This window comes from Tamandua tetradactyla, chromosome 11 (genome assembly GCF_023851605.1).
Source record: "Tamandua tetradactyla isolate mTamTet1 chromosome 11, mTamTet1.pri, whole genome shotgun sequence".
Classification (NCBI taxonomy): Eukaryota; Metazoa; Chordata; class Mammalia; order Pilosa; family Myrmecophagidae; genus Tamandua; species Tamandua tetradactyla.
The window spans coordinates 12,990,096-13,012,304 of record NC_135337.1 but is presented as its reverse complement, the minus strand read 5'-3'; the positions used below and the strand labels follow the sequence as shown (position 1 = coordinate 13,012,304).

Sequence of the window (22,209 nt, the reverse complement as noted above, 5' to 3'; positions counted from 1 at the left end):
CTATACCTCCCAGCTTTTGACTTTCCACAAGCCCATGAATGCAGGGAACGATGTCGTACATTCATCCCTGTATTTTCGGTGTCCAGCACAAAGCCTACCTAGCACATTGGTCAAGTGAATGAAGTACTCTCTAATGACTTCATTCAATCCAACCACCAATGTCTGGGTTCCTGTTAGGCTCTGGGCACTGCAGATTCAGATATAAAGGAACACAGGTGCCACCCAGGAGAAAAATCTCAGTCCAGGGTGGAGGCAGAATATACCCATCAGGACCATTTAAAATACTTTTAAAAATAATGTGAAGAATGAGTGACTTGCAAACAACTTTTCAGGGCCCGATGGAGGAATGAGCCCAGTCCGATGGGGACACAGGAAAAGGGACCAATGGTCTGCCTATGGAGTAGCAGAAAACTTGGCAGGTGGAGGATGTAGTGTGATCTCAGCCTTGAAGGTGGAGGAGTTTGCCACATGGACAAGTGGGGAAAGGGAGCATTCCAAGCAGAAGGACCATTATGAGTAAAGGCATGGGGGAGTTTAAAAAAAAAAAAAAAAAAACTGGGGCTGCAGCAAATAATGTGTGGGGCAAGTGATAAGAGATGACTCTTTGAGGCCAGGCCACATATCAGATATTTTCCAGGGGGTGGGTGACCTCACAGAGGGATTGAGACACATGGAATCATAATGAATTGAAGAAAGAAAAAGTTCCTAAAGCTGCCATTTTAATTATAAGCCCATCCTATTAAGACTCGTTTAGATTCATTCTCATAAAATGTGATTAATCATTTCAGCAAGTGCATTGCCAAAAGCATCAAGGGAAATCTAGGGCCCAGGTGCCCAGCCTCCAGTCTGCCCTGCATTGGGCGGCCAGGAGCGATGGCATGGGTACCAGCCAGCATTTACATCACTCAGGGCCAAGTGCCCTGAATGTCTCCTGCCACAGCCAGCGGAGACTACCAGTCAGTCACAGGATCACAGCCTCCCCGTCTAGCCCCCCCAGCCTGCACCCTGCCCCCCAAAACGGGAGCTAAGAGGCTGGGCGGGTTGCTTGGGGGCTGCATAGGAGGGAAGGGGCTGCCTGCAAACCCGCTGACTCAGGCGCGTCGCTGCAGCGCGCGCGGCAGAGAGGCCCCAGTGTGCAGAGCGCTCGCCCTCCTCTCTCGTGCCTGCCCCTGCTCTCGGCCCATTTCCTGCTCGGATTTGGGAATTTTCAGGCCTAGAGGGAAAGTCCCTTGGGACAAATATTAGAAAGGGTGATAGCGCCGGATCCGCCCAGAAAGTGCAGAAGGAAGGGCCCTTGTCAGGGGCCGACGCGGAAGAAAGGCGGGGCGGCGGCGGAGCCAGCCCGCGTTATTTTCGTGAAGGCTTTGGAACCGAGCACAGAAAGCAGAGGGCGACTGGGAAGACAAGCGGGGAAGACACGACGGAGGACTGGGGGAGGGGAGGGAGAGGGGAGGCGGTTCAGTGGGCCTCCGGAGAGAGTGTGTGCGCCTGTCAGTGTGTGTGTGTGTGTGCGCGCGCGCGCGCCTGTCAGTGTGTGTGTGTGTGTGTGTGTGTGTGTGTGTGTGTGTGAGAGAGAGAGAGAGTGCGAGTGTGCCTGGCGCATGTCCAGGGTGATTTCCCATAAACCACATGCTCCACAAGCTTAAAAGGCTGTGCCGAGGAGCTGGCCGGTGAAGCTCAGCTCGGGGAAAGTGAAAGTTTGCCTGGGTTCTCCGCGCCGCCGCAGGTCTCTAAGCACCCCCGGCACAGCTGCGCGGTGCGGCCCCTCGTCCCGGGCGCCGACTCTGCAGCGGCGGCGAGCGAGCGGCCGACGCGCCGGGCCGGGACCCAGCTGCCCGTATGACCGCGCGGGGCGCCGCCGGGCGCTGCCCTTCCGAGGTAAGCGGCGGCTGCGGCCCGGGGCCCGGGCCAGGCTGGGGGTCGGCTCGGCCCCTCGGAACCGACGACTCCGGCGCGCGGGCTGCTGACGCTTCCCCGCTGCGGCCGCGGGCTCTGGTGTCCTTCCCGCCTTTGCATGCGGAGCTGCACTAAGGCCCTGGGGGCGTTCGGGCGGAGGCCGGCGGCGGTCCTGCATCTGCTCCTGGGGCTGCAGCGCTTCCCTGGCAAAGGGAAGGCTGCTCACCCCATTGTACGGAGTGGTACACTGAGCCACCCACAGGCAGAAAAGAGGGCCTCAGGGCCCCGAGCTGAGGCTTGGTGTCAGCCAGGGTGCCCCTGCCTTTATCGGCACCCCTCTCTTTTGACTGGTCACCGCTGAAGGGACTGTGCACCGTGTGAATATGGAACTTTCTCCCCTGGGCACCTCCTTCTTTGGCCCCACAGATGCTTCTAGGACCAGCCAGGAGCTGGGCTTCTGGGTAAGGAAAGTTCAGGGCCATTTTCAGCAAGGGCCTGTGTCGAGCAACCTGCTGGCAGAGGAAAGGAGGTAGGCAAGCCTGTACTTGTTCCAGCCCACAGACAGGAGCTGATGGGGACTTGCGTGGCTGGGTCAAGCCTGTCTCTGGGGGGAGTAGACCCCAGAACGGCCTTGATACCTAACTGAATCTCTTTTTCTTGCAAAACCTAGTTTTGGTCAGTTGGGCAGATCCTGGGTTTAGCGGTGGTTGAGGAAGGTGGGTTTGGTGTTTCAAAGCTGCAGACAGGAGACGGGCGGCTCAGGACTGTGTAAGGATAGCCTGCCCCAACTGTGGGCAGTGGCTGGCTGTAGGCCTAAAAAGTACAGGATGGCATTGTTAATGAACATAAGTGGTTTCCCAGTGAGTTTGCCTCCAAGGAGCCCTGGGGAAGATGGGAAGAAGAGCCTGAAGGGAAGAGGAGCAAAAAAAAATGTTGGGGGGGGGGCGAGGTGGGGGCAAAAAGGTTGCAGGTGGGGTGAGAAGAAGAGGGAGAGTAAAAGAGGAAAGAAAAAAGGGTCTGGTTCAGGCAGGGGCAGTCTAAGGGTCTAGTCATGTCAGGGTTTCTCGAGACACCTAGTTGCTGGGGAAGATGGAATAAGATGGTAGACAGGTAAGGATGGATGGCGAGGCTGAGATGTCCCAGCATCTCTTGGAGCCTGAAGCAGAGATTCCTTCTGAGATAGCCCAAGCTGAGGCAGAGGCTGCTGGGTAGGAAGAAGAAGGGAGGAGAGAGAAGAGCCCATCCTGCCAGAGTCAACCCAGGTCATTAACCCTTGGGTGCCTGTCTAGATCCTCCTGGGACCCCAAATCCAAGGGTGGCCCCTTTTGGCCACTTTCAGTGTCACCTTCCCATGCGGTGGTTTTGTGTTGCTCACACTGCTGCCTGAAATGTGTCCAACAGCCAGGGAGTCCGTAAGGTTAAGCCTTGCCCTCACCTTGCTGTCCTTGGGTGTCAGTATCTTGAAATGCCTGTGGCAAGGTTGCCTTCCTGAGCATTCCATTCCCCAGAGGCCCTTTTCTCCATACTATTTACACCGGAGGCTCAAAGCCACAGTGGCATCCAGCCTGGAGCAGAATTACACCTTCTGCATGGCCCAGTTTCTTCTAATGGGTTCTGAACCTGAGGTTACTGAGGACCTGGGCAGCCAGTCCCACCTAGGGTTACCTCCCCAGCTGCTCTGCAGTCTCTCCCCTGGCCATCCATCCCCTTTCCCACACCCATCCCGTCTCCCACACTCCCCCTGCTTCAGGTCAGGCCAGGACCTTCAGGGTCCCGGTGCTGAATGACACTGGCCATCCTATGCCTCTTCGTCCAGGTCTCTTCCTCCTTTTTCTGCCATTCAACTTTGTCCACATCCTTCAAAGTCCCTTTGAAGGGACTGTCTTTCCCTGCAACTTGCCTGATAGCACACTCAGAGTTGCATTTCCTCCCAGTAAGAGCTGGCAAGCATTTGGGCTCTTGGTTACATGTAAAGCAACATGTTGTTATGGGCTATTTCATAGCTTTCCTGTGTTTTTCCGATGTGCTAGTTAGTTGCAGTATTTGACTCAACATCTGGATTACTGGGGCAGAATCCAGTGCCCAGATCCCAGGAAGGGACCAGCCCTTGCTCCACCCGGCCAGCATTTCCCTGAATCTTGAGGTATCAGCTGCCAGGAGGCTCAGAAGCACCCAGGAAGCAAGCCAGATTTGGAGCAAGAAAGCTCAAGGATCTCCCTGCCTCTGGCTGGAGAAGGGGTGACCTGGCATCAGGAAGAGGACTGAGGGGACCCCAGTGAAGCAAAGGAAGGGGGAATGACAGAATGCCAGGAGCCAGTCCTGTTATTCTGGGGGTGAGCAGCTACAGGGCCAGGTGAGCATTGAAACTGGGGAGAGATCTCAGAAAAACTTTGCTGCCGTGATAAAAGCTGGGCCAGCTGGGTGCAGGGCCTGATGGGGCTCCGATAGGCAGGTGCCAGCCAGGAGTGGCCCAGAGCTGGCACTGCTACTTGTAGTTAATGGTTGGACTCCTTTTGAAGCACCCACCCAGGTCTCCAGGAGGTCTCTGGCCAGGTATACGTTCCCAGTGAGACTGAGTTTGGGTCCCTGGTTTCTCCCGTGGCAGAGCCAGGCCTGTGTGGGATCAGGTGGGAGAAAAGGCTAAGCCCAGAGGAAGTGTCTCCGACTCGTGGTCTGGAAGCCTGCACATGAGTGTGAACTGGAAGGGAGGAGGGCAGCTCGCAGGGTGCCCAACTCAGCATTTGCGGCTGCAAGGACAGAATGATGGACTAGTGCAAGTCTTACCCTCAAGGGGTTTTCGGGTGTAGACACATAACCCATGTACATCACAACTTCACTGTGTAGTTAGGCTTGACCTGGATTAATCTGGGAAGGCTTCATGAAGGAGATGACATTGGGGTTGTTATCAAAGGAGAGCAAAGTTAGCACGGTGGGAAAGCTGTGATGGGGAGCACTGCGTCCTGGAACGAGGGACGAAGCCTATAGCACCATAGGTACAAGGTCCTTATTTTTACACCCACAGCAGGGCATGGGAACTCCTGAGAGGGAGTGAGAGCTGGGGGAAAATGACACTCTCTCTTGTCACAGACATGGCTGGTCCCCTGGATACTGCTGATCGGTCTCCTGGTGAGCAGGAGTGTCACCAAGGAGGTGTCAGAACACTGTAGCCACCTGATTGGGAATGGTCACCTGACGCTTCTACAGAAGCTGGTGAGTGTTCATCCATGCTTACCCCACTTTCTTCTCACTGGGGAAAACTGGGGTGGGGGCCAGGGAGCAAGACCAAAGAAAAGAGTTGCAGGTAAGGAAATAGGGCTGTGCAGGACATGGCAAGTAGCTCCCACCCAGATCCACTGATGCTTCTTTCACTGATGTCAAGATCAGAGCCTCTGGCTCCCCAGTGCTGAAGCCCTCTCTAACTCCCCTGCAGGCAATGGACAGCATTGCCTGGGTTAATGACTGCCTAGGAATGTCAACCTGGGCTCAGTCTTCCAAGCCTATCCAATGCCTGCTGTGTCCAGATATTATCTCTGGCTCCTGAGGTCCCAGTTATTGAACCAGCCTGGTCCCAGGCAGATTTGGAGAGGAGGCTCCCACCTGACTTCCAGCCCTCCGCCCCCACTTCCCTGGCTCTTGTCTGAGCTCTGGGGCCAGGAAGGCATGCTCATCCAGGCCATGAAGGAGTCTGTCCCTATTCTAGTTGGGTCTGCAGAATCATTCAGATGTAGTCCTGCCAGGCCTGGGATCAGGTTGCTGTGCTGGCTGCTGTCCTGCTCAGATGGTAACTTACCATCTCTATGGCCAACTGGGCAGGGTGGGGCACCACTGGCTAAGGGCAACTCCAGAGTCCTTACTTGGGGACTATGGACCAGACCAGCTGCCTGCTTGGCTCCTCCAGCCCTCTGTCTGTATTTAGCGGCTGTAGCAATCCAGGCTGGACCAAAAGCCATAGCATCCCCTGAGGCTTAGAATCACAGAACCATTGCTCTGGGGGCGAGGGGGTGGGGTGGCCAACAAGAGCTTTAGGACATCTAGTCTCAGTCCCTACGACTCCCCAGAGCTTGACCAACCTCTGCTTGAATTCCTGCCATGTCAGGGAGCTCACTACCTACTGGTGGAGCTTATGTCTATATCCTTCACCCGCTAGTTTTTTCTTTTCTTCCATGGCCCTCCTCCGGGCACGTAGAAGGCATGGACGGGTCTTCCTCTAGCCCTGGCTGTGTCTTTCCAGGTGTGGTTGGGAAGAAGTGGATGAGGTTCAAACCCTGATCCACCCAGAAACCACAGTCCCAGGTCTGAGGCAGGCTTGGTCGAGCCACAGACACCCGGCCACCACTGACCTGCTCTCTCTTACAGATTGACAGTCAGATGGAGACTTCGTGCCAAATTGCCTTTGAGTTTGTAGACCAGGAGCAGTTGGTGAGTGACGGCTGTTTATAAGGCACACGTTCCAGCCTTTGCAGGCCTCCTAGGTGGGGCGCGTGAAGAGGCATGAAGGCGACAGAATTCCTAGACCCGGGCAGCGTGGGGGTATGAGCATCCCTGGGTGCTCGAGTCTGGGGTGCCAGAGTCTAGGGCTGGGCAGGATTCCGGGCTCAAGACCCTCCCTGCCCTCTTCTGGCCTGACACATATTTACTATGTGCCTGGGACATTTCCATTTTCATCCAGATATTTCCACTATGCAGGGCACTAACACGGCTTGTTATCCTTGGAAGAGATTAAGGGAACATGGCTAGTTAGTGGGAGAGGCCTAATTTGAATGCTGGCAGGCTGGCCGAATGGCCTAAGGCAGGCCGATACTTCTTCCAGGTCATGCGCTTTGCTTCAGGATGTCACCTGCAGCCACAGGACAGGACAGGCCAGCAGCCAGGGAGCCAGTCCAGCCCTTCCTCCTACCCCACACCCAATCTGCCACCATGTGCAGCAGGTTCTGACTCCCAGGCAGCTCTGGGTGCCACTCCTCCTGACCAATTTCAGGAGCCCCCTAATTGGCTTCCCTGCTTCCAGGGCCCCCTTCGCACGTCCCCTGGGGTGAGCTTTCTGAAACCCCAACCTGTTGCCTTCACTTTCCTCCTTCAAACCTGTCAGGGACTCCAATCACCCCAGGAGAAAGCCCAAGTTGCTTAGCCTGGAACTTAAAAACTCCAAGCTCTACCGTACAACCCTGCCCACCATCTCCCACCCCTGCTGCTTCCTGCCTCTAAATTGTTGCCAAGCAGCTCCTGATAACTGTATTGGCTCACACACCCCTTATTCCACAGTCTGTGCAACTTGGTGCCTCAACTATTACCTCTGCCCCGAAGCCAGGAGGCCACTCTGATAGCTGTGCTCACACACACCTGGCCCCCACATGCCTCTGATAGCACTGAGCCCCTTGGTTGGCCATTACTTGTGATTTTGTTTGTCTTCCTGAAGACAAAGGCAGTCTCCTCAAAGACAGAGACTCCCATCCACTCTAGCTCTTTAACCCTGGCACGTAGTCCAATAGGTTCCTAGTAAATGCCTATTAAACGCATGAGTGAGTGACTGAGTGAGTGAATGAATGAATGAATGAATGAATGAATGAAATACTGAGGTTATTTCTTAGACTGTGACGTTGCCCCCAGTACCCTGATAGGTTGGACGATTAAAAGGGCCAGATGGTAAAAGACTTTAGCGAAACCAAACTGAGAGGACGAAACAGAGAGAGATCCCACCCTCCCTGTGTTCCCTCATCCTGGTTAAAGCCCCAACTTCTAGAAATCCAAAGGTCTCTCTAATTGGAATCCACATTTTCTTCCCTCTACTCCGACCCCCAAGAGTGCCAGATCCCAAAGAGAGAATGGAAGACCCCCCGAGTGCAGCATTCTCCTTAGTAGTGGGATGGTGTGGTGCTTCCCCCCAGGGGTAGGGACAGAGCAGGCTGCAACCCTGCATCTCCCTGGGGTGGAGGGGCATCTGGCATAGAGCCTAGCTCCCCAGCCTGCACCAGTCAGGCCGTAAGCTCCAGGCTCCCATTTTTCAGAGCGATCCCGTGTGCTACCTAAAGAAGGCATTTCTCCTGATGCAAGACATAATGGAGGACACCCTGCGTTTCAAAGACAACACTCCCAATGCCAATGCCATCATGCAGCTCCAGGAACTCTCTTTGAGGCTGAAGAGCTGCTTCACCAAGGATCACGAAGAGCAAGATAAGGACAAGGTAGGAGGGTGCAAGAGCTGGGAGCATTAGACAGGGCAGCGGGAGGAATGGGGACTGCAAGCAATGGTGGTGCCATCTGCTGCCCAAGGGACCCTGGTTGCCTGGTCTTGGCCTTCACCAGCCCTTCCCCCAGTGCAGAGTACATTCACTTAGCTCATTTCTTGTCAGCACTCACTCACTCTTCCGTTCATTCATTTATTTATTCATTCATGTATGCATTCCACAAACCTTTACTGGAGACTTACTATGCAAGAGACACATTGCTAGGCCCTGGCATTGTTACTGTGGGCATGAAATACATAGTTCCTGCCATGAACAAGAACACCAAGGGGCTCTGAGAGACAGAGGAACAGGGGCCTCTAATTTCAATGGGGAAAGGAAGAAGAGCCAGGGAAGGCTTCAGAGTCAGAATATTTTAATTTGAGGTTCAAAGATAAGTAAGAATTAGAAAGCAATGCACGTGGTAAGAGCATTCCAGAGCAGGGGGTGCTATGCTTAAAGCCCTAAGACAATAGCAAGTATACATTCAGGGACCCCAAGAGTAGGCAGCATGGCCTGGGCACAAGAGGTGAAGGGAAGATTGCAGAGGAGGCAAGAGCCAGATTGTCTGGGGTCTTAAAGATATGTAATTTGTCCCAAGTGCAAGGGAAGCCAGCATAAATAGGCTAATGACCTGCTGTGTGGACAGTGGACTGGAGGGGCCCAGAATGGAGGCAGGAAGACCAGCAGGAGGCTGCTGGGGACAGAGAAATTGGTAGTTTGGACTAAGGTGCTGCAGTGAAAGTGGAGACAGGCAGCTGTGCTCTGACATATTTGGGAGGCAGAATAAAATCAACAGAACTGGGAAAATGCAACGGACATGAGCAGCAGAGGGGAGGGAAAAGTCAAAGACCAGTCCCACGTCTTGAGCACTTGGATGTTTTCGTGATGCTGAAATGGGAAGGATTAGAGGGTAGAGCAGGTTTTGGGGGAAGAGCTGGAGTTCGGTTTTGGCACATTAGACTTCAGATGTTTGTGAATGTCTGAGTAGAAGATGCTCAGCAGGCAGCTGGATATACAGGTTTTGGGTCTGGCTAGTGAAGGTAGAAGAGGTGTCTGTGTGGGGTCTCCAGAGAAGTCCTGGGGCTGTGTAGCATTGCCCACTGTGAGAAGGGAAAGAGAAACAGGCTCAGCCTGAACTCAGAGGGACCCAAACTTTAGAAGTCAGGCAGAGGAGGGGAGACCTGGAAAGGAGTCTGGGAAGGAGCAGCCTAAGAGGTGGGAGGAAAACCAGGAGAGTGTGGTGTCTCTGGACCCAAGAAAGAGAGTGCTTCAGAGAGGACACAGTAGCCAGCATTATCAAATGGCATTGGGAAGTCAGGCAAGATAAGGGCTGCAAAGTGTCCGTTGGATTTGGCAACATAGAGGTCGCTGTTGGAGGCAGGTACCACATCAGTGTGAATAGAAAGAGAAGTGGAGACAACACCCTGAGGGGACTTCCTCCAAAATAGGGCAGAAGAAGAGAGACACAGCCGAGGGGGGATGTAGGGTTGAGGTTTCTACCTATTATTATTATTTACTGTTACATTTGTGCTTTTCCAACTTTTCCCCCGTAAGAATTATTTGGGGAGCTTGTTTAAAATGCAGGTACTGGGTGGTGCGACAGTGGCTCAGTGGCAGAGTTCTCGCCTGCCATGCCAAAGACTGGGTTCCATTCCCGGTGCCTGCCCATGCAAAAAAAAAAAAAAAAAAAAAAGCAGCCTGAAAAAAATGAAAGTGTGAATCACAGGGTCTGAGGGCCAGCCCAGGCATCTGCATTTTAATAGGGCACCTCACCCATGGTTCTGATGTGAGAGGTCCTTGGGACCTCACTTGGGTATGCATTGAACTAGAACGAGTTTGAATGCAGAGAGATGGAGCATTAGAACCAAAGGAGCTAGCCCACAGCAAGAGCTTCCTGAGAAGACAGCCGGGGAGGGACTCCAAGCTCCTGGGGAGGGAAAGGGCACCTGCTGTTTTGTCAGAGGGGCTTGCTGATGATTCCCATTTTCTCTGCGGTGCAAGGTGAAGTGTGGGGGAGAGAGCCAGCCAGCTTCCCTCCTTCTTAGAACAGCCTGGGGGAAAGGCTGGCAGGGATTGTTGTCTTGGCTTTACAGGTGAGGTAATGAGCCCAACCTGTATCATTCGCTGGGCCAGTGTCACACAGCGGTGAGTGAGGGAGCTGAGCCCCGGACTTCTCATTTATTCATTTATTCACTCATCTAGGAAATTCTTATGAAGGGTCCAAAGTCCATGGGACTTGGGTACATAGAGATGCCTTCATGGTCTCGCCCAGATGTCTTCCCAGTGCATCTTAGTTTAAGGAAAAGCTCAAGTATCAACAAGTAGACTGTCAGTGAAGCTGTGGGCACATTTGACATTGCCTAGTATGAAAAGAGAAGCGAACCCAGAATTGTGTCCTGAGGAACCCCAGCCTTTAAAAGTCAGGTAGAGGAGGGGAGCCTGGTAAGGAGACCAAGAAATTGCAGCCTGAGAGATGGGAGGAAAACCAAGTGTGTGCAAGCCTTCCCAGGGCTCTGATGGGTGGGGGAGCCCGGGGCCCCACAAGCAGAAGAGAGCAGCTCAGCAAACAGGGAGAGAGGCCCCCTAGGGCTGGACGCCCTCAGCCCTCCCTCTGAGGCACATCGATGCCAGAGAAGGACCCACTTCCCCTGTAGCCTTCTCTGTTCCATTCTCCACACCACGTCAGCTTGATCGTCCCTAAAATCCAAGCCTTTCAGATGTTTTCCCTTTGCTCTATGGATAAGCTTAAAGGCCCTTGACATGGCCAACGAGGCCCTTGCTGACCTCTCTGCAGTCACATCTCCCACCACTTTCTTCCAAATGATGGCATTGCAGCCACTCTAGCCTTCTTTCCTGCCTCAGGGCCTTTGCACAGTCTGGTCCCACTGCCTGGACAGCTCTCTCCATGCCCCGCCGGCTTTTGGGTTAGTTCTTGCTCATCTCTTAGTCAACTCCTTGGGGGGAAATTCTCCTTAAACCCTCAGTCTCATTTAGTTCCTCTTGTTAAACACCCTCAGAGCACTCAGTACCTCTTCATAGGAGCTGTTGCACTTGTAACGGTGTGTTTAATACCAATGTGCTTTCTGGACTCAAAGGACTCTCCTGCCCATCGCACAACCCCTTGGTTATTACCATATGCCTGGCACATGAATATGTGTTGCACAGACCCATGAATAAAAGACACATCGATTGACCTCAGGACTGATTCTGCTGCACAATAGGGGAGAGAGGAAGGAGAAAATAAAGGGAAAAAGAAGGCAGGTGGAGAAAGGCCAAGGGAGGTTAACAAAAGGGGTGGGGATGCCAGGAGTCATGCTCATCAAAGAGGGACCCTGTTCTCCTTCTAGTCCTGTGTCCGCACCTTCTATGAGACACCCCTCCAGTTGCTGGAGAAGATCAAGGATGTCTTTAATGAAACAAAGAATCTCCTTAAAAATGACCGGAACATTTTCAGCAAGAACTGCAACGACAGCTTTGCTAAATGCTCCAACCAAGGTAAGCACCAGAGGGGCCAGCAAGTGGGTGACAGAGGGAGGATGTGAGGAACGGGAGGGGCTGGGAGGCGAGACGTGGGGTTGGAGGGGCCCCGGGGAGGCAGCGAGGCTGGCTCTCCTGTGTGTGTAGATATGCTCATTTCACGTGGCTTCGGGTTCTTCTGGGCATTCTTTGGCACATGTCTTTTCTGACATGTCTGTGCATGTACACCCACATATGTCTGCATGTCAAGGCATCAAGAAGGATCGTGCTATGGGATCAGGGAGTGAAAAGGGGGCCTCTAGGCATGGAGGCTTTCCCCACGGGCTCTGCAGGCCAGCTGGACCTCTGGGTCTTCCGTGAGAGAGCAGAGCCCTGTCTAGGAGTCAGGGTTCTTGCTCAAGGAGCCCTACTGTGAATCACCAGGATACCCTGGCTTCAGAAGTCCCCAGGATGCCTTGAGTGTCCCCTCAAAGGACAAGGCTGGATTTGAAGTCTGAGCATCATTCAAACTCTGACCCGGCTGCATACATGTGTGCCCTGCGTGTCCTCATCTCTGCATCCTGTGCCATATGTGCCCTCCTACATCCAATCTTGCTCCCTGGGGCAGGAGCTGAGGCCCTGCGACCTGCCAGTGGCCAAATCCAGTCTCGCTGCTTCAATGCCAAGGCCTCAAGCCAAGGCCACGTTCCATGTACCTGCCTGTTCCCCACCTATGGCTGTGGCTTGTGTGATCTCTGGCTGTGCATGATGCTGTCTCCTTGCTTTCCAGTTGACATGGTGTCTTTAAGGCTTGAGGGTGTCTTGTGTTGGTGACCTGGAAGTCACTTCTTAACCTCCTGGCCTGGCTGCTCTTTACCTCTGGCTTGGCATCTGGCCAGCTAGGACCCCTGTATGGCTGCTCCCTATTGTCTCTCCTGACCCCGAATCCCAGTCTGTGCATCTAAGCCCCAACCTTTGCATTCTGCCCCGAGACCCTGCTGTGTGTACCTCCCTTGCCTGAAGCTTGTGTCATGAGCATCTCCCCCAGTCCCATCCTCTCCTCAGCCCCAGGGCTGGGTTAGGGGAGGAGGGGAGCCCCAGACCCATATCCCCCTCTTGACTCCCTCTGGGAAAGCTGTGCTGGAGGCTGGTGACTCTATCTCCTCCCCGTCTTTCCCTCTCCCTCTCTCTATGGTTCTTTCAGATGTGGTGACCAAGCCTGATTGCAACTGCCTGTACCCCAAAACCACCCCTAGCAGTGAGCTGGCCTCTGCCTCCCCTCACCAGCCCCTCGCCCCCTCCACGGCCCCTATGGCTGGCTTGACGCGGGCTGCCTCTGCGGGGACAGAGGGCGGCTCCCCCTTGCCCGGGGGGCAGCCCTTTCGCACGCTGGACCCGGGTAGAGCCAAGCAGCGACCGCCCCGGAGCACCTGCCAGAGTTTTGAGCCGCCGGAGAAGCCGGGCGCGCAGGGCAGCCCCGCCGCGCCCCCTCGGCCCCACCCCGCCGTCGGGCTGCCGGTCCCCGGCGTGGAGGATGTTCTTGAGGCCGTGTTGGGCACCGACTGGGCCCTCGAAGAGGCCTCTGGAGAGGCTAGTGAGCGTCCTGTGCCCCAAGGGACAGAGCTTTTCCTCTCCGGGCTGGGAGAGGCCAGCGTCCGCGCACAGACCGCCGCCCCCCGCGCCTTCCCCTCGGCGTCTTCTCCACGACCTGGGCCGCCTGCACCCGGCTCCTCCTCGCCCGGGGAAGGCCCCGACGGGCCCGCCGGCCCGGCCCGGAGTCACACGGCCAGTGCGGCCGCCCTGCGCGGGGACGTGCCGGCCGCAGGCTCTCCCGGGCCCCCGTCCCCGCGCTGGCGAGGCCTCAGCAGCGCCCCCAGCCCCTCGGCTCAGCGGAGACTCCCCAGAAGGCGCTCCTGGGGCGGCGTGCTGCCCCTCGGGGAGCTGGAGGCCAAGAGGAGCACCCGAGACCGCAGGAGCCCCGCAGAGCTGGAAGGAGGTGGAGCAAGCGACGGGGCGGACGGGCGCCAGGCCCGTTTTAACTTCGTTCCTTTGACTGACACAGGCCACGAGAGGCAGCGCGTGGCACCCTCCGAGCCCCAGCTCCCCGGCTTCGCCTTCCGCCTGTTGGTGCCCAGCGTCGTCCTGGTCTTGCTGGCCGTGGGCGGCCTCCTGTTCTACAGGCGGAGGCGGCGGGTAAGGAGAATCCGGCGGGGGAGAGGAGGGCAGCTCTTGGGGGCGGGGCCGGGCCTGGGTGGCCGGGCAGGGTCCTTCACACGCTGCGAGACAGGCAGGAGGCTGCCTGAGCTTGGAGGCCCGGGAGGTTGGAGCGGGGGCGCTTTTCCAGAGCGGAGAGGTCTCAGGCTGGCGGTCAGGACAATGGGACGTGGCTGCTGGTAAAGAATATTCTTGGGATGGCAGCTGGATGAGAAGCCAGAGGGGTGGGGAGAAAAGTGAGGCTGTGCAAGAAGGTGGCAGGGCAGGGGCCTTCCCTGGGACACTCCCCCTGGGAGGCAGCTGCCCGGGGAAGGAGATTGGGGTGTTTTGGGGCTCTTCGGTAGAGGCCCCGTGAGTCTCCCCTACCCCTCTGGCTGAACCCCACTCTGGGTTGCTGGGGTTGGGGGGAAATCTCTTGCCCCTCCCTCATCGACGGCTTGGGGGTGGGGCCCCTGCCCCCAGCTCCTTAATGAACCTGCTCTTTCCTGTCCCCAGAGCCTTCGAGAGCACCAGACAGTGGATTCTCCCACGGAACAGCCAGAGGGCAGGTGAGATGTGCCTTGGGGTGGGTTCCCAGGGGGAACGGACCTTCTCCATTTGCACTGAAGAACTGGAGGTGTAGGAGGGTGTGAGGGGAGGGGAGGAAGGGCCTCTCTTCTTTCCTAAATGTCTGGGCTTTTTCCTGGTTTCTTCCCAGGATTAGGCAGCCTTGGGCCTTGTAAACCTGAGAGGATTAGAGCACATGTGCAGGAGACTTGGAGGATAGATTTAGGGGCCCTCTCACTTCCCCCCCCCAAGTCTGACGCCGGCCCTGTGCTTCTCCCCGCAGCCCCCTGACCCAGGAGGAGGACGCACATGTGGAGCTGCCAGTGTAGAGGGAATCCTAAGGTAAGACTCTGATTTCGATCTCCCTCCATCCCTTAAAATGAGCTACACCCTTTCCGGTCACCCTAACCCAGTGACGACATCACCAACTCCCCTGAGGCCTGTACACATGACTCCCTTCCTTTCTCCTGCTCCCTTTTCTACCCCATCCTTAGGTCTGATCAGCCCTCTCCTTGCCAGGCCGTCAGATCTCCCCAGTGCATTGGGTTTCGAGTCTTGTGTTGCCACCTTTGATCCCAGAACAACCGAAATCCTCTTCCTCAAGTGTAACTTTTGTGAGGTCTTCAACCTGTGGAGAATTTTCAGTAGCTCCCCTTTGCCAGCCACTTCAAACCCCGCATTTTCAGCTTGACTTCCAAGTCCCTCCAACATGCACCTCTGGCCACTTTCCCCTGTCTTCGCTCCCCTATTTGGCCCCCCTCTCCAGGCGCAGTCATTTTTACCTCCCTGCCCTTTGAATTATGGAGCCATAGAACCTTAAGGCTTGGAAAGGCTCCCGTTTGGCCTACACGGACCTTCCCTCTCCATATCTCTGACAGGGACTCAGCCAGCTTCCGTCACACACCCCCAGTTCCAGGCGAGCTCCCTGCCTAGCCACTGTCCTCTTGCCATCTCCTAATAGCACTGTGAGAAAGCCCTTCCTCCTATGAACCAAGAAAGGTTTCCCTGCCCCTTCCCTCCACCTGCTCTCCTTCCCATCTTGAGAACCCTTGGACATACAACATCTGTCACCCTTGTCCCCTTTAAGAATTCTCTAAGCTAAGTGTGGCCAAGTCCCTCAAACATTCCTTATATGATGTGGTTTTCAGACCCCTTACCATCCTGGTCGCCCTCCTTTGGACACACTCGTTTGTCAATATCCCCCTGAAAATGTGGCACCTGGCATTGGACCCGATACTCCAGGAGGTATCTGACCAGCTCAGAGTGCAGCGGGACCGTTACCCTCCTTGATCTGGACAGTATTCTTCTGTTCGCACAGATTAAGACTGCATTAGTCTCCCCACCCAGCACACCACACTGCCGTCATTTGTTGCACTTGCAGTCTATTAAAGCCCCTCCTTCTGTGTCCCATAGTCCTTTGTCAAGACAGATGGGCTTTATCTGCCCTGCCCTGGGACAATTTAATTTCTTTTTTATTTTTGTAGACTAAGTGCGGGAGTTTACATTCACCCTTGTTATAACCACCTGGCTGGTTTCTACCCTTCGCCCAAGTCTATTGAAATTGTTTTAAATTTGATTCTGTCATCTCCGTAGCCCTGCCAGTTATGCTTCCTGCACATTGACAGGTGCCTTCTGTTGTCCTGGCATGCCATAAACAAGTGACCCTTATTCTTCTCCCGCCATTACTCCCCAACCCCAATGGCACTGACCCTCTTCCTTTCCGTCCCTTACCCCCACCAGCAGCCACTCAGGAAACCTTCCTGACAACCCCCGCCACCTGGTGACTCCTTTGATTCTTACCCTGTCTGCTCTTTTGTGTTTGGTTAATAGTATATTGATTTGCACTCAGGATGTTGTGTTTCTAGGTTTTAAAATACCATCTTATGTGTATATGTACCTTCTGTGCCCCTAAGAAGGTTGTAAGCTCCTTGAGGGCAGGGACTGTGTCTTCCATGTTTTTTGCATTTCTTCTTCTAAGCCAGGTTCTAGTTCAGAGAGGGCTTCTCCACACTTGCCGAGAACTCAATAAATATGGTCTGGCTAGCTTCCAGGGCTGACTGGCTGACCTACCCTGGCCAGCTGTCACCAAATGAGCAGCCTTCTGGCTGACCAACTAATCAGCTAACTGATTCCATCTGACTAACTGACCAGCTAGCTGAATGACTCTGACTAACCAACTCATAAGCTATTAACTGCCTCTCTAGCTAGCTTGTTGAGCTGATCAGCTGAGTGGCTGGCTGTCTGGATGACCAGCTGGGGTGACCCATTCAAGTTTCCAATCACAATCCATGCCGAATGCAAGCCAGCACCTTGGGGTGCAAGGTGCCAAATGCAAGCAAGCACCTCGGGCCTTCCTTTCTGTACAACGACAGAGAGAGATAGGGGGACCTGGCAAGTGCTGAAAACCAGGGAAGCTCATTTTGAAAAGAACAAGAAATAACACAGCTGGGATCCTGGGGTGGGCCTTGTTGGTAGGGTGTGCTGAGAGGTCTGAGTGGGTCAGCTGGGTATCAGCACAGCTGTGAGAACAACTCAGACCCATTCTGGACGGATAGGCAGAGGGTGAATGAAGGTCGCCAGGACGTCACGATTCAGTGCCTTGCCACCTTGTCAACTGGCTACTAGCCTTGCCCTTGATCTTGGTCCTCTGGCTCGTCCTCCTTACACCCCCATTCTCCTTGCTCCTCCTGCCTTCTCCCGGGCCTTTCAAGCTTTCCCTTTCCTTCCTCGGGATTTTAGTTAGAGAGGGAGCCCCAGGTAGGGCCACATTCAGGCCCCTGCCTAGGTCAGTAAGTCTTGTCCCCAGGCAATCTCCAGACTGCTCCCAGGACCTCAGGTATATTCAGTGCCGCCCTGGACTGACTGCTGCTGGAATGAGATTGATGAAAGACAGAAACACAGAGGCAGAAGGACAGAAGGACCCAGAACCACAGAAAGCTCCCCAACCCCAAGGAACAGGGAGTTGGGGCAGGGGGCCTGAGCTTGCCCCATTGGTCCTTTTGACCTCCTGGGCTTCCAGTAGGGTCTGTGGCCTGCCTGTCCCAGGCTTGGCTCATGTCCAGTTTATGGGTCCCCTCCTTCCCCCTTTAGAGCATGGGAGTGGGCTGGGGGCCATAGGCTATGGTCCCATCCTCCCTCCTTCCCCATCATGGGCTTCGCCAGTAGGGCCTATGGAAGGTCTGGGAGGACGACTCTGCACAGGGTCAAAAGTCAAGCTGTTGGCTGGAATCCAGGGGATTTCTACTCTGGGAACAAAGCGTTCTGAGGAAGCTGGGCAAGGGGACAAGATGGGGGTGGGGTGGGAGAGGGCAGGGCCCTGACTCCCAAGGATGATAGGGGAGGCCCATCTTAGATGGGGCTGCGGTGCTTAGGGGTTAGCATGCCAAATGGCATGGTGGGAGTTTCTTTGCCCCAGCCCTGATTCTGAACTTTTCCACTCTGGCCCAAGTTCTTCCTCTTCAGTTACCTCTGCCCTGCTGTCTGGATTATCATCTGTGATGACCCTATCTGGTGAATAGCCTGGAGGTGGAAATGAAAAGTTCCTCGTCTTCGTCTTCGTTAGAGCTAGCAGGAATCCCCCTTGAGTTCTCTAGGCCCAGGGCAGTGAAATGCTCCTGCCTGAGGAGGGGTCAAAGAACCCTCTGTGTACTCCCTTCCTTCCCTGTCAGACCCATCTGCTTAAGCAATGACCCTTCCCTCCCTGGCCCTGGCTCAAACCTTTCCCAGCTCCATTACCTCCCCCTGTGGTTCCTGGTTCCCCCAGAGGATGGAAGAGGTGAGGCCAGTCTGGCCAGAGGCTTGGACTATTGCCAGGGAAGTTCGCCTGGCCCCTCTGTGGTGTCTGGGGTGGCTGCGCAGGCGAGGGAAAGGACAGGAGGAAGTCTTGCCTGTAGCATCACCAGCGAGCCCACAGGAACGCCGCGCCTCCCCCCACCCATGTCCTCAGCGACCTCTCCCTCCACTCCCACTCGGCTGACCAGCTTTCCTTTCTCTCCCCTACAGCTGGGCGCACAGGACAGTCCCTCCATGGGAGGAGAAGTTACAGGGGCGTCCACCACCACCCCTCCCCGGCCATTCTCCTGGGACGGTGGCCTGCCCACCCTGAGAGCACCTGTCTGCCAGGATTGGACCAGCACAGCCAGGCTGGGGCCCTCCGACCGCCACCCTCTGGCCTTTGACCAACAGCTTCCCGAGCTCCCGATATTTATTGTATGCCCTGGAGGCTCCCATCCACTGGAGGAAGGTTGGCAAGCCCGGCTCAGGACCCTCTACTCCTCAGGGGCTGCATCCTCCCCACACTCCCCTCCAAGTTGACACCTGGGCCAGGAACCCAGAGTCTGGGGGATGTGGAAGAGCAGAGCAGGGGGGCTGAGGAAGGGAAGAGCCCGGTGCTCAGAGGACCCGCCTGGTGCCAAGAGAGCTCAACATTGACAAGCAGGGACTTGTCCCCGGAGAGAGAAGAAGTATGATGTTGGCAGGGCAGGACAGCGCCGGCTGGATTTCCCGTAAAGGCATGTAGCCTAAAGCCTGGAAGAGGAGGCCTCGTGTGCACCAGCAGCCAGAGAGGTTATACCCTGCCCTCCGCCTAAGGTCTGGCGGGGAGGGGGTCCATCCCTGCCCTCAGGACCTACGTGGCCTGGCTCTGACGTCGAGGGGAGGCCCCCGCGCTGGCCTCCTCCCCTCTCTTCCCCCAGCATCGGTCAGAGCTTCTCCGGGAGGCTGCGCAGAGGCTGCCCTCATGAAGGAAGCCGTTGCACTGTGAACACTGAACCTGCCTGCTGTACAGCCTGCCCCGTCCATCCCCGTGCATGAACGTCTGTCCGTCCTCCCATCCCTCCAGCCTCTCCCGTCTCCTGCACTGAATGCCCGAGCTGGCCCTGCCTGTCGACTGAGGGAGTCCCGAGCCCTAACCTTCCCCTGGCCTAGCCTTTGACTCCCTGGGGTGAACCTGGGTGGGGGGAACGGCCCAGGCCACCAGCCAGAGCTGGTCTTTCGGCTGCGTTTGTTCGCCCAGGTTTCTGCATCTTGCACTTTGACATTCCCGAGAGGGAAGTGACTGGTGGGAGTGAATAAGAAAGGGAAGGGCAAAGAAACTGAGAGACGCTGCGGGGTGCAGCTCTGATCCAAAATGGGTCTTTGAAAATAGGGACTCACCCTTGCGGTTGGCGGGAGGTGTCTGTGCCCCTGATCCCCAGGCCAATCCCTTCCCCTGCACCAGGCTCCTGCGCCAATCACAGCCCTAAAGTTGCTGCCGGCAGGCTCCTGGGGCGGAGCTCGTGTTCTCTGTTAGCAGCCCTGGGACTGGACTACACCCCAGCTGCATGGGCACCTGCTCCTATCCTCTTCTCACCTTTCTCCCTGACCCTAGAAGGCCGTGGGCACTCTCCAGCTTTCACACGCCCCCTCCCCCACCACGGTCACCTCTCTGACCAGCACAGCAGGGTGGGAGAGGGACCAGAAGGGATCAGGGCAGGCACCAACCTCCAACACTGCCTCTGAGGGCCTCAGCCCCCTGGGCCCAGCCCCCGGCGCTGAGACCCGGGGCAGTGGGTGACAAGGCTGTTGACGGCCCCATGGTCCTTTTGTGCTGCTGTGTCCCTGCTCTGCTGCCGCCCTGGACCCTCCACTGAGAGACCCTGCCCTGCTGGGCCGGGCCCAGGACCTTCTCTTGCCACCCCAGAAGGTGACGGTCCGCTGGCACCCACCTCCCTGCCCTGATGCTGACGACTGAGGGCAGGGCGGCTGAGAACTTCCACTGGGGACTCGTTCTTCTAGTCACAGACTCTATATTCGATGCTAGAAAACATGTATTTAAAAATGGAAGCTTGGAAGGGAAAAAAAAAAGACAGAAAAAAAAAAGGCATTTTTCCCCCTTATGCATACAGTATTTTAAAAGTCAGCAAAACAAATCCAGCCCATCGCAGAAAGCTCTTTGTGGGCGCTTGGTGACACAGGAGGAGCAGGAGGGGCCCCAGAGCTTCCTGTGGGTGCCTCCCCTGGCTACCGCACATAACCCCTCCTTTTCTCTGAGAAAGCCTGGAAGGAACATTGGCTCACGCACTGTGAGATTTCGTTTTTATACTTGGAAGTGGTGAATTATTTTATATAAAGTCATTTAAATATCTATTTAAAAGATAGGAAGCTGCTTATATATTTAATAATAAAAGGAGTGCACAAGCTGCCATGCGTGAGTCATGGGAAAAGTTGCTTTTGGGGTACGGGGACAAAAATTGGGGGCAGGCGGGTGGGTGGGCAGCCGCCGTTGGGCAGGCCCCAGCTCAGAAGTCTTTTTCCAGGATCCACAGAGAAGGAGGGTTCTGTCCAGGTTTCAGTCTTCTTACCAAAACTTCCTGCATTATTGCTGCCCTAAACACATTCATCTGTATATCTGTTTAATAGGCAAACAGGCAGGAATCAGCAAACCACAGACCTGGCCCAGGGCCCTGCTCCAGCGCAGCCTAGCCCAGCCTGGGAAAATGGCTGGTTGGGCTCCATCCAAGGGCCCGGGGGGCCTGCAAGGACAAAGCTCCTTGCCTGCTGAGCCCTGCTGTCCGGGATGGAGGGAGCTGGTCAGCACCCAGCAGGGTTCTGAGGTGCATGAGCCCCATCTCCGGACCTGGGAAGTCGGGGAGAGAGCCAGCAGGCTGCGTGAGGGGTCCCATCATCCTACTGGGACTGGAGAGATGGTTGATCAACTTTGGGGCTTCCAGGGAGTGACTGAAGGTCCAGCAAAGCCCGAGCACACGACCTGGGCAGAGCTGCAACGAAAGGGACCTCCCCACCCCTGAGACAGTGGGTGACAAAACTCTGAATCAGTGCTTCCCAGCCCCGGCGCACCTTAGAATCACCTTGGGGATTAAAAAATTGCTGATACCCAAGCCCCACCCTAGACCAACAAAATCAAAAGCTTTAGGCCGAGGATCAGGCACCAGACCTCAGAGATTGTAAAGATATCTCAAGTGATTCCAAAGTAATCAGGGAGGAGAAACATCTAGAGCTGCACTGTCCAATATGGAAGATATTTAAATTAATTAAAATTAAATTAATATTCAGTTCTTCAGTCACACTCGCCATATTTCAAGTGCTCGAGAGCCATGTTGGACAGCACAGAAATACAAAATCTCCATCAGTGCAGAACTTGTATCAGAAAGTGCTACACAAAAGGTTGGGTTCTAGACTTAAGGGGCCAAAGTTATAGCGCAAGGACTGGCAAACTTGGTCAGAAACTGACATGCCCCTCTGTCTGTGCCCTACCCCTCACCCTGACCTTTACCACTTCCCTTGAACTAGCTCTTCCCTTTCTATTAAAAACTCCTTAGAAAAATTTTTGAACAAACTTATTTCATCTTCAAGACCCAACTCAAAAGTCACCTCCTTTCAGAAGCCTTCCTAGCCTGACCCAGACTTCCTTAGCTCCTCCCTCCTACAGACTAAGAGCGTGTTTATTTGTCTGTCTGTCCCACCAGACTGTAAACTGTGGTAGGAGCTGTGCCATATTTCTCCTTGAACCCCAGTGTCTAAGACTATCTGGTACACAGTGAGTGTTCAATTAATGTGTGCCAAAGGGATAGCAATTAGTGCATGAACAAGGACCTGGTAATACAAATACTTACCAGATTTAATGGATGGCCTTTTCTGAGTGCCCTACTGGTAATAGCCAAAGGAATGAATATCTAATAATTACAATCAACAGTCAAGCAGGAGAGGTATGTTCAGCAGAGAAGTATCCCTGGCTTTTGACAGAGATGGGGCCAGGTTAGAATTACCACCTTGTCCCTAAGCTATGGATAGAAGTATGTCTCAAGGCCTTTAAGCAAGGATTAGCCAAAACCAAACCAAATGAACAAACCAAACCTGGTGCCTCTCTCAGAAG

General features: G+C 55.1%; 1 protein-coding gene across 5 annotated transcripts; it reads left to right on the top strand.

Annotated features, from left to right (window-relative positions):
• The first annotated feature begins 1,806 nt into the window (after positions 1-1,806).
• On the top strand, positions 1,807-20,552 carry CSF1 (colony stimulating factor 1). Of its 5 annotated transcripts, none has more exons than XM_077119981.1 (9): positions 1,807-1,878; positions 4,984-5,106; positions 6,253-6,315; positions 7,902-8,078; positions 11,468-11,615; positions 12,781-13,769; positions 14,286-14,338; positions 14,620-14,678; positions 18,339-20,552. In XM_077119981.1, the coding sequence occupies exons 1-8, from the start codon at positions 1,840-1,842 to the stop codon at positions 14,663-14,665; spliced, it is 1,638 nt and encodes a 545-aa protein (XP_076976096.1). In that variant the 5' UTR covers positions 1,807-1,839; the 3' UTR covers positions 14,666-14,678; positions 18,339-20,552. The 5 variants fall into 5 exon arrangements, with proteins under 5 accessions (XP_076976096.1, XP_076976098.1, XP_076976097.1 ...); XM_077119983.1 differs by having other exon boundaries at positions 13,639-13,769; positions 18,339-20,551; XM_077119980.1 differs by lacking the exons at positions 1,807-1,878; positions 18,339-20,552 and adding exons at positions 1,973-2,357; positions 15,485-18,327.
• Positions 20,553-22,209: the final 1,657 nt, after the last annotated feature.